Below are 11,442 nucleotides of genomic sequence, written 5' to 3'. Positions count from 1 at the left end.
CTGGAGCCGCGCAGCTTCACCCTGCCCAGAAATAGCGGAAGCGCCGGGACAGGGTGACAGCCGCGGCGGGATTTCTCATTCGGGGGAACGTGGCTGCTCTTCTTTTTGTTCATTTTTTCAAAGCCCAAGGCAGCGTGGAGTTTGTTTTTGTTTTTGTTTTAATTGCACCTTTTATTTTGGAGCAGGGGAAGTGAATCGCCCCTCAGTAAGCTGCCGTGGTCCCGGCGCTGGGCGCAGCCGGGCTCGCAGCCCGCAGCCGGCGCCGTCCCGGGCCGCTCCCGGCCGTGTGTCCCATCCACATCCACACTGGAACCTGCTGGCTCCGCGCTCCGGACCAGTGCCCTCGGCTGAAACTGGCCTCAATCTGTCTCCCCTTTCTTGGGGAGATTCACACTGCGCTGCCGTGGCCACGTCCTTGGTGCTTCCAGAGCCAGCCATCATGTCTCCTTCATCTCCTTGGCTTTCCCAAGCGGGCTGTTATATTAAAAATAATAATCTAAACCCCAGATTTGTTTTGAAAAAGTCATTTTGTGTGGCAGTTGTTAGTGCTGCTTTCTTTTGACGTTTTACCCTTTTTTCTGCAAGGTGATTTGATCACAAATATCAGTATTTTCACTGGAATGTTACAGAGGAGAAATCATCTTGTGGATCATGGTGAACAGAAATTATTCTACCTTGAGAGGTCATCAGGGATGGTTTTACAGTGCCCAGGACCTCATCCAAATGAAAATGAGGCGTTATTTGCTGGTCATTACTTACTTTCTCCTTGAGACTGGACTCTCTTTAGGAGTAAGGGGAACCTCTAGTGCATGTATGCATATATACTGTAACATCACTTGTTTTTCAGGTCTCTGAAATTTGCTGCCCTTCCTAGTTCAGTTCACTACCTAAATAAACAGTAAAACTTCATTTTCTGTTGGTAAAACAGGTTATAGGATGTTCAGTACTGCATAGTATGTACCATACAATGACAATGTTTTCCCCTAAAAATAGAGTATGATCAGTTGTGTTCTACTGCTGATAAGCTTTTGTGATTGAGTTGATACTCTGCATTATCTGAACAATCTAGAGTGCAAATTCTGCATGAGATAGTTAAACTGTTTTCCAATCTCCTAGTTCAGTTTTATCTTCCTCACCTTTTCAGTCTTTTCATGCTAAGGTTAGAAAGTACATTTTTGAACTGTATGTTTTCAGAGAGCTTCAGGTTCTATCATTTATGCCTTAAGACTTTAATGAATGGGCTTTGGTCAGTGTTTTGCAGAGGGGTAGACAATTATCCTGTTCTGGTTTTAGATCTCAGGATAGAGAGTACAATTGAGATTATACTGGAGAACTGATAAACATTCCCTTTCATTTGCACTCTGTCTATCGACATGCATAATGTCGATAATAATAAGATTAAATCAGTGGTATTCTTTACCACTCATAAATATAGGGTTAAATATTGCACTTACTAGCCTTACAGCAATAATACTTGGTGCAAGAAGATTTAAATCAAGTTTTCATAGCAGACCTGTAAATATGGAATCAACTTTTTCCCAGATTTCTTGTCCTGGAGAGTGCCTGCAGTTCCTGCCCTTCAAATCTCCCTGTTGCCACTGCAACTGTTGGAGAAGCCTGCTCTAACATAAGCTAAAGGAAGCACCTTTTCTATTTTTGTTTCTGCTATTTCATCATTATATTACAGGACCCATAGCATAGGAAGTTATGAAAGCCAGAAGTATGAATGTGTTCAAAGGAGATTGCACACAATTATGGACAACACATTCATTCATGACTGTTCAATCTAATGCAACTTCTGGCTCAGGAAGTCTGTACTTCACTGATTACCAGAAGCTGAGAGAGTGGCTGGAGGAAGGTTTATGGTCTGCATCATGTGTTGTTGACAGTCTTTCTCTCAGCATGTATCTCTGACCTTTAGCAGAAATGGATGCAGAACAGGAGGGACATTGTGTCTGATTTGTTATGGTCATTCTCTGCCTGCTTGACAAGATACACAAGTTTACAAACAACACTGAGAGGGAAGTTATTTTATGTATTCACGTAGGCTTTAGGCTCACTTCAAATCTTTAATAGTGTTGTGGGTATGGCCTGTATCAAATATCTAAGACAATGAAGGAATCCTTCAGTGGGAAAATGGTACAGAGGGATTGGGGGGCAATAACACGACCTGGAAATGCTGTGGCTCAGCATCATTAGTCCATGTGCTTCCTCAACCAGTCAATGTATTTGGATACCCTAGTGTAAACCCCATAGCTGCCTTCAACAGCACAGCCCTTTCCCCAGCTGACAATCCCAGTCAGAAACCAAGTGTTCTTGTACTGTGTAGCATGAGGACCACCACTGTCTCCCTTGCAGGAGTCCTTAACCCCAGACAGGTCTCCAGCACAGAACATATTCTCTGTGATATTTAAATCAGTCTCCTTTTCACATTCTTGTGTCTTTACACGTGGCAAATCTACTCTCATCAGGACAGAAGAGGTGGCACCTCCATCTATTAGGCGTCCCCATCCGCTTACTGTGGAGAACTTGATGGTGGACAGTTCATACACAGCAAACCTTTTCTCAGGCAAACATATTGGCACCACATGGTCAGTGAGATTCACGGGTGTTTCCAGTTTCAAGAGGGCAATATCATTATTGACCTGTCCATTCCTGTACTCTTCGTGAATGATCATCCTGGCCACTCCACTTTCTTGCTCAGTTTTCTCATCAACATTTATTTTGTGTTCACCTGGAAAAGTTATTAATTGCAGGTCATGTCAGGTAGCTCCTTGAATCCTTGGAAGTTTGAGGATGTGGGGTGTTTCTAGTCTGACACCCTAAGGACAATTACCTTGTAGTGCCAAAGCCTTCTACTCTGATTTTATCAGGTTGGGAAGCTGCCACCACCTTGATAAGATGAGGAGGGGAAGATACATACCCAGTCTCACCCGAAGCTGTTTAGGGTGAATATGCTCCAAGCAGTGAGCTGCAGTGACCACCCACTCTGGGGAAAGCAGCGTGCCACCACACTTTTCCTTCTGATCCTGTATTATAAGGGCCTGCCAACATAAAGCAAATTCATGTCCTTCATCAAATGTGCTTGACATAAATCTCAGTAGAGATGGGTTTCATATTGCTTCTTTCTGTCCCTTTATGCAACTGTGTTCCACAATACCACGCTGACTGCATGGAGAACTTAGCAAGGGAAGTCCTCCCGTGGACATTTTCTTCATCTTGTAGTATAGACCCTGCAAATTATGGCCCAAAGTGTATCCCTGGAAGCTGCAGCTAAAATTCTTGCTGGCAGTGAAGTTAAGGACAAAGGTGTCAGGAGATAGACACAGCTGTGCTGTCACTCTACTCCTATGAAACCAGGTACTCTGGAACAAGGCTAAGGTGCCTAAGTGAAACAGGTGGATCTGCTGGCTATGGATGAAGAAGGAATTTGGCTATCAAGACATGGCGCTTCTTATGAATTTTTAACATTATAGATTTAAAGCAATGAATTTAGTGATTTCATAAGGAAATTTGAAAAATAAAAGCAATGAAAGATTTTTGAAAACTCACTTGCCATGGACATTCACCTGGAGGACAGATGAAACCACCTACTATTCTTCCACGTGCAGTTGCATTTTTTTTTGCCAACACTGGTATTTTTCCACATGGGTATTTCACTGAGAAAAAAGAAAACGAAAAACCAAACCCCAAAACAACAAAAGGCAACAAGGGTTTTTTTGTACTGAACTCACAGCAAAATGTGTAATGTCTTCAGTGAAGCTATGTCAGCTGAAAAACTGATTTCTAGTCTAGGAGCATGGATTCTCAAAAATAATGTAAAGCAGCTCAGCAGGGAAGTAGTCTTTTTTTGTTTGGAAACACCAAGAAATGCTCTTACAGTTAGAGTTGAGGCCCTTACAGCATCACTGACACGGAGCCACCTACCACAGGTCTTTGCAGACAATAAACCTGCTTAAGATACACATCAACACAATGAGGAAGGCTGCCGGCTGGAGTGCAGAAATGACCCTGACAAGCTCTACAATTTCTTTGTCCCTGCTGACTTTAAGTGACAGCATCCATGGCAGAGTGAGACAGAGGCTTAATCATGGGGTGTTGCCATCCTTTGTTTGGGCAGAGCCAAAGATGTCTCAAGGGCAGACACTGTTTTCTGGTGTGCCTCTCGCACACTACCTTGTTTGCTTGTGTCCAGAGCCTGCTGGATTCTTCCAGGCTGCACATCCCTGTTCTGCCTGAGCCAGCACATGAAGACTGACAATAAAGAGAATAAAATCCTGACTGAACTTGCAGTTCAGCTGTAGTGCAGAGGAACTTTTGGTGTTTTCAGTACATCCTTCACCCAGCTGGGTTTTCCTGTAAAGGAGAAGGTCTACGCTCGGGGGTGCCTGTGTGCCACGTGTCTGTGCTGAAACTGAACACGCCATCCCTTCTGTCTGGCAGTCACTTCGCTCTGGGGTAACACTGTGAGGAGGAGTGCTCTGTTTCTCCTTCTTTGGGAGTCAGGGTCCTCTAGTCTCTGCTGAGCTGCTGCAACGTCTCCATGGAGCTGTAAGTACCTCAGCTGACATGAAGACAGCATCGAGGTTTTACAGGTACATGCAAGGTATGGACAAACAGGACTGGATTTTTGGTGCAGCCAGTGAAAGATTAAACAGACATAGCACATAACACCCATAGTCTCTAATGCTGTGTGTAGGGCAACACAAATTTGAGCCATTGTGGGAGATGACAGAGGGACAGCGAGGGGACTGTCAGCCTGGCAGTTACACAGTTTTTTCTACTTGCAAAACGTGGTCAATTTTACAGCTATTTTGGTCCCCAAGAAACAAGCAGCAACAAATACATCTTCCTTGCAGGGAAAGATGCACTGAAAAGCCTGTGAGGAATTTTGAATTGTTTGTTCTTGGCTTTTAACAAAAGCAGCTTTCCCATCACGTGGTATTGCAGAATCTGTTAATAAGGGATAAGCACATTAGTAGACATTTTTTTCTAATGAAATTGCTGCTGCTGAGAGCTAGGTTGTCATTACCAGCTCTCTGCATGAGTGTTCCATTGAGGTGTGTGCAGGGGAGCACCGCTCCTCAGAATTACTTTGCATGCTCCCTGTGGCTCTGTCCATTATGTTGTTATGTTCATATCCCCAGGGGTCTCCTTTTCCCTCTAATAATTCAAGTAATTCAAGTAGGCATCTGCAAAAGAGTCAGGTGCCAGCTTACGTATTGGCAAAAAGATTAACTTGCACTACTCTAGTCCCAGTTGAAATTTACCTTGCTAGATGAAAGAAAAGAAAAGGAAAAGAAAAGGAAGGAAAAGAAAAGGAAAAGGAAAAGGAAAAGGAAAAGGAAAAGGAAAAGGAAAAGGAAAGAAAAGAAAGAGAGAAAGAGAGAGAAAGAAAGAAAAAGAGAGAGAGAGAGAGAAAGAAAGAAAAAGAGAGAGAGAGAGAGAAAGAAAGAAAAAGAGAGAGAGAGAGAGAAAGAAAGAAAAAGAGAGAGAGAGAGAGAAAGAAAGAAAAAGAGATTAACTGTTTTTCTTTGGTTTTAATAGGCCTCTTTCTCTCTTGACTCCTGTGCTGAAATAAATATCGTGGTAAAATCTAGTCACAGTTTCAGACAACAGTAAAACAAATCTGCCTCCAAAGTATTTTCCTACTGTGTGTGTAGGATCTAAAAGGATCTCTGTTTGGTGGTCATGCTGACTAACCACTGCTTTTCTGGGGTAGCTAACTTACACCAGAAGCCAAATGTATGATTTGGGACTCTGCCCATGGAGAAGAGGTGAGGAGCTGGTATCTGAGCATTATGCATTGCATGTCCTGACGTGTACACATTGAAAACTTTTCTTCCAGAGCTGGCTTAGACTTAGCATCAGGTTGGTAGTGTCTTACCTTGAGGGATGCAGGACACGCCATCACTTGCTAAAGTGTAATCATCATCACAGAAGCACAGTCGTGTTTTGGACTGCTTGTCAGTACAGTACTGTTCACAGCCACCGTTGTCAAAAATGCACTTCAGTTTGTCAGCCACAGCTAGAGTCAGAGAAAGAGCATTTCAGATTCAAGACTTGGGTTTTTGTGCTTAACATTGATAACTTGCAATTGGAATGCTGTCAGGAAAGCAAGGCAGGAAAAAAGATTTTTGTGATTTATGCAGAGCAACTTCATCAAAAGTGCTTTCCATGAAAAGCTAAGTAGGCCTGGATCTCCAGGGGTTAGGGGAGAATAGGCTTTGGTTAAGAAATATATGCCTAAAATTAAATCACTCACCATTTATACAGTACCTGAGCTGTCTCAAGAATGGAGATACTGTAATTGTGTGGTAACCATCGTAAAGTATGACTGAAAAATTTCAATTCTGTGACATTTTGCCATTTAGCAGGAGGATGCTCCGGGATGACTGTTGAAACTGCCTGCCTAGACTCAATGAGTGCCTAACCTTTGTCCAGACTCTGCGTGTTCTGAGGATGTAACACTCAATGTTCAGAGTCCTCTGAAATCAGTGGAAAAGCGTACATTAACTTCATAAACCACTGGATCCTTGCACTTGGGCTTTGTACTGTGCATATGCACTGTAGTTCTCACTTACATACTGCATGGAGCTTCTAAGTTAAAATAACTTCAGTACTTGAGTAGGAAATTCCTCCTTTTCTCTCAGATGAATTTTTTCCTTTTTTTCCACAAAGTCATTGTAGGGCAATAAGTGTCTTGCTGCCTTGCAGTGCCTGACTGCTATCTGATTAGATCCATCCCTCAACACCAAAGGCACTGTGAACAGAAGCTGTCACAGCTAGATCGATGCAGAACCACAGAACCATAGAATATCCCGAGTTGGAAGGGACCAATGAGGATCTTCAAGTCCAAATGCTGAATTAAATGACTGTTATTGTTTATCTCAATGCCTTGCATTTGAATTAATAACAGCATTTTTATTTTGTTAAGTTATGCCACAGCTGACCTTTTTCACAGCTTTTGCCCTCGTATTCGATGGGACAGCGGCAAACATAATCCTGGAACTGATCATCACAAATCCCACCATTCTGACAGGGGTTGGAGGCACACTGGTTAGGGTCTGTAAAACACTCGGTGTCAGTCCAGCTCACTCAAAGAGCTGCAGCAGTGGGAGTGTTCCACAGCTGTTAGAACATCCTGCATGGTCATACCGGAATAGATGTGCCAGAACTCTTCCTGGAAGAAAAACACGTGAGATTTAATTAAAGAAGAATCAAATCAAGTCTTACAGCCCTTGTTGCACAGCATGGGTTACAGACCATCAGAGTGATGCCACTTCTGCTTTTATAGGTTGTGACAGTTAATATCCATAAAATATTCTATTTTCTAGATTGTACATTATTTTCACATACTAATAGAGAAGGGCCTTGTTCAATGGACATAAATGGGTCATGCATAAATAAGCTCTGTATAGCTGAGGTAGGATTGACTGAAAAAAATGTTGCACAAAACAATAATTTCAAGTATTGTCAGGGCAGGTATTACTGGGGGTTTGGGGAGATGTCTTAGAGAGCATCCATTTTCCCACCATCCTCTAAATGGTTACTGCTTGAGATTGCCCATGCAGTGTGCCCTCCTGCAATTCACTGCTGCTGTAGTGAATTTATCCCTGTAAATAGAAAAGAAAAATGCAAACAGCAGGACACAAAGTGCTTTTTAAACTCTGGTGGTTTAAAGTGTCAAAGCACAACCTTTGAGTAGTTCTTATGACAATGAGTGCTCACCCAGCCTTCTGTTACTTACTGTCCTTTCAACATCACCGTAAATCTCTCTTGCTTCCTCATAGGAACACCTTTCTTCTATGCATTCTCGCTCTAGTGACCCCAGTTTTATCTCTTCAAAGAAGCTGTTGGCTCGTCTTTGTCTTTGCAAAATGTTGCTTGCCTCTTCCTGCTTTAGAAAGACTGAAAAACAGCAGCACATTCTGTTTGTCATAGGGCTGTGCTTGCCAGACAGAGAGGATGGGGGACAACTTCCCCTGAAAGCTTTTCTGCTTCCCAAGCTTTTTCTAGGACACTTTAGAAAAGAAATGTGCAGATGTGAAAGAGTCTCCTTTCTCTGGCCTGCCTCAAGGCAAAGTGACAACACAGGAGTTTTAGAAAACCCAGAGCTTAGAAGATGGCCTGTTAACAGCAGTGGGGTGTGTGTGTCTGTGTGTCTGTGTGTGTCTGTGTGTGTCTGTGTGTTGTATGCATGTCAGTGACCCCTGAGGCACTGTTGCATGTCATATGCATCTTAGCACATGCAGCAGTTTCTTACAGCTGTAGCAGCTGGGGAGCCTGTGTCACTTTATCCAGCCCTGGTGTACATGGCACTGGAAAGCTGGTGTCACTTTATCTAGCACTGGTATGCACGGTAAAAGCTGATTTTTCTGTACTTGATACAGTCAGTCACAGTGACAGGTGGACCACAGTCATGCCTTCACCCACATTCACATATTATTCATACCCCTCCACTTGTTGGACCTGAAGAAGGGATTTATCCCACCACTAGTAGACCACATTTTATGAACCACTGCTTTAATATATTATCTTTAATTTTCTTCTGTGGAAAAGGTTATGTTAAGGTACATAGGAAGGCTGGACAATGCTGACTGCATTTCCTAGTGGAGCCTGTGAATGGCTCCCAGCTCCTGCCATCACCACAGACTACAGCCAGGATAGGGTCCTCTTGTGTGTCTCTGCCATGCTTTGGAAATATATTGGGTACATAGGTTTGATAGCAGGCATCAGCAGAGCTCATTTCCTAGAACTGCAACTGGCAGAAGTGTTGCTGGAAACACCAATGTCATGGTCACCATGCTGACCTCAGCCTCAGGGTATTAGCACATCCCACAACTGTGCTCTCCCAGTATAATGCAGGATAAGGAACAAGAAGTCCATGTGCTGGTGTGTAATTTTGCTCCATGTACTACACAGAAAAAGTATTGAAATTTTAAATTTTTCTCTTTTTTTCTCCTTTACATCTGTAGGGGAGCTTCTGGAGCTTCATGACAGCTTACATTCCAGTGCTTTAACTGTTTCACCTCTGCTTGTGGGTAGATTTGGGGAGTGAGGCTGATGCATATCTCCTGCCTTTCCCCAGGACATTCTCTCAAAAAGAGTGGGAGTTATCTTCTACCTGCTGAAAGGGCCCTGAGGGATGCTGAAAGACAGACTCATATGTGTCATCACCAATATACACCCAATCATAGATGCTGAGAGGGTTTATTCCAGTCTGAAGTGATGTGAGGTGTCCCCATAAACATTGTCTCTAATTCAGGATATTTGCTGAATTACATGCAGAATAGTGGTAATTTCCCCCTGTATTTCAAAGTTACTTAGAAGAATATATTATTGTGCACTGAATTTATCCCTGGGTGCACTTGGTCATTATAGGAATGTCAGCTGGGTCTTTCTGCCTTGATTTCAGTCAGGATGTATGCATTTGATATGGCTTTCTTTAGAGGCTTTTAATTAACCTTGTGCTGCAGATATGTGGCACATGTGTCATTGCATGAGCACAGACTCTGACAGAGGAGCATGCCTGAGCACATGGCTTGGGACATCCATTTGGCATTATCCACTTTTTGTATTGGATAATTTCTGACTTTGCTACCTATTTTCCCACCTTTCTCACTACAACAAACAAGACCTAGTCACCGGCTAAAGGGGAGTCTGAGAGCACTGGATCTGTTTTATTAATATGGGAGCTGGTTTTTGGACATACACTGAGCAACTGAAGAGCTACCTCTTCTCTGCCTTCTACTGAAACAGGGTGGATCCTACCTGCTTTAATTACTCATCAGCTGAGTGACAGGTTCTTGATGCTTTGCTTTGAAAAAAGTCCCAGTTCTGCATGAAATAACAGTAAATCCCAGTTCCTTTCTTCATGTAGACAGCTGGTGGTTTGCCTGCTGTCTGTGCACCAAGATAACAAATTAATTTAGCAGTCTAGAGGTGCTTTTTCTAGTTGGCAGAACAAGTGCATGGAGTCATTGCTGACAGTGAATTAGAGCTTTAGAATAATGCACAGGCTCAGCAGGAGACACGACAAACACGTAGCAGTGCTCAAAACTTGCAGTGAAAATCACCTCAGTAACAGGAAAGAGGAAAGAGCTCCATTGCCAGTAAACATCACTACAGCTATATCCTACAACATACCTGCATCCAGAGAAAGAGGGATCAGTAGCAGAAAGCAGAGAAACAAAGCCACATACTGCCTGGAAATCATGATGGACCCTGTGAGCCAGTGTTCTGGCAGTGTATTGACATTTCAGCAAGGACTGTTTGGCCAAAGGGCTCAGCTTCAAATGCTTGGAGCCAGAGGAGGGGCCAGCAAGTCATGGAAACAGCAAAAGATCCATGACAGCCTGGTGAGCTGAGCAGAAGGGCACATGCAAATCCTGCAATGTGCCCTTTTCACAGAAACAGGCAGCTTGGTTTTGAAATGTGCTCTCCTGACCCATGCAAAAGCTATGCTGGTTACACAGGCTGCTACCCCAGGCCTGCATTTTCCATTTAACACACCTTTTCCATGAGAAACATGAATGCTGGGACCCTGAATCCATAGGACAGGCATTAACTTGGCCACATAGCACCACATGCAGAGAGCAGTGATGTGATATTATCTTACATCAGCAGTCAAGATATTGCCCTTCAGTGCTTTGGAGTATGATTGTACCACTGGCATCTATTCCCATTTTTCTATCACCAGTTGAAACTCTGCACTTTTTCCTGAATTTGCTTGGAGACACTAATTAACCAGCAAGAGACATCCTACACTGGTTCTCTCCATCTTTGCTGCCAGTGCCATGTGGCCTGCACAGGTTGTACCAGATGGAAGTGGCACTGAGCTGATCCATGTTGTACTTCAGTAGGAGCTATCAGGGCTTGAGGGGCCACTCTGCAGACAGTGCTTTATCTGGAACATAAGCAGTCCCTGATTTAATGGAAATCAATTAATGGCATCAGACTGGAAAGCTGACAACATTCTTGGGGAAATATTTACTTAAGATAGCAGCAAGGTAAAGAGCATGTTTGTCTATGAGAAGTGAAGCATTAGCTGAAGGCTGGACTGTTTTCCAGGCTGTTCTCCCCTTCCTGCATGGAAAGGAAGGAGGGTCAGCCCGGCATCTGAACGCTACAGCAAAGGAAATCAACAGCTGTATTTTTACTTTGTGCCAATGCTCAGCATAACTCCTTGCAGAAGTTGTGATTGCTTAGGAAAGTCAGGCTCCTGGCTGTTGTTTCCATGCAGTCCTGTTGTCTGGGGGCAGTACACATAACTGGATATTCTGCTTTGAAATCACTTTCCCAAGAGGCAGTATCCAGGCACTTCTCTGGATCACAGCCTGGCTAATTCCCAGCAGCCCAGTTCCTGGGCATGTCCTGTCCCAGGCAGAGGAAGGAAGCCAGTTACTGGAATGCAAAAGAAACTACAGCAGCCCTCTGCAG

At 43.6% G+C, this 11,442-nt stretch overlaps 1 protein-coding gene across 1 annotated transcript; it reads right to left on the bottom strand.

Moving 5' to 3' along the window:
* Positions 1-1,871: 1,871 nt before the first annotated feature.
* Positions 1,872-10,269, bottom strand: F7 (coagulation factor VII). Its single transcript, XM_005419968.1, has 8 exons — positions 10,150-10,269; positions 7,751-7,911; positions 7,159-7,183; positions 6,954-7,067; positions 5,888-6,028; positions 3,553-3,659; positions 2,924-3,044; positions 1,872-2,734 (listed from the first exon to the last, which is right to left on the bottom strand). The coding sequence occupies exons 1-8, from the start codon at positions 10,217-10,219 to the stop codon at positions 2,196-2,198; spliced, it is 1,278 nt and encodes a 425-aa protein (XP_005420025.1). The 5' UTR covers positions 10,220-10,269; the 3' UTR covers positions 1,872-2,195.
* Between the last annotated feature and the right edge of the window lie 1,173 nt (positions 10,270-11,442).

Source organism: Geospiza fortis, unplaced genomic scaffold (genome assembly GCF_000277835.1).
Source record: "Geospiza fortis unplaced genomic scaffold, GeoFor_1.0 scaffold192, whole genome shotgun sequence".
Classification (NCBI taxonomy): domain Eukaryota; kingdom Metazoa; phylum Chordata; class Aves; order Passeriformes; family Thraupidae; genus Geospiza; species Geospiza fortis.
Note: the sequence above shows the minus strand (reverse complement) of the source record. Positions and strands in the feature narration are given on the sequence as shown.

Bases quoted from the DNA above. Each gene is read 5' to 3' on its own strand.
- F7 (XM_005419968.1), bottom strand. From the start codon at position 10,219: ATGATTTCCAGGCAGTATGTGGCTTTGTTTCTCTGCTTTCTGCTACTG. The intron at 7,912-10,149 runs GTATGTTGTAGG...GCTGTTTTTCAG, and splicing joins CCCTCTTTCTCTGGATGCAG to TCTTTCTAAAGCAGGAAGAG. The intron at 6,029-6,953 runs GTCAGCTGTGGC...CTCTGACTCTAG, and splicing joins GGGCAAAAGCTGTGAAAAAG to CTGTGGCTGACAAACTGAAG.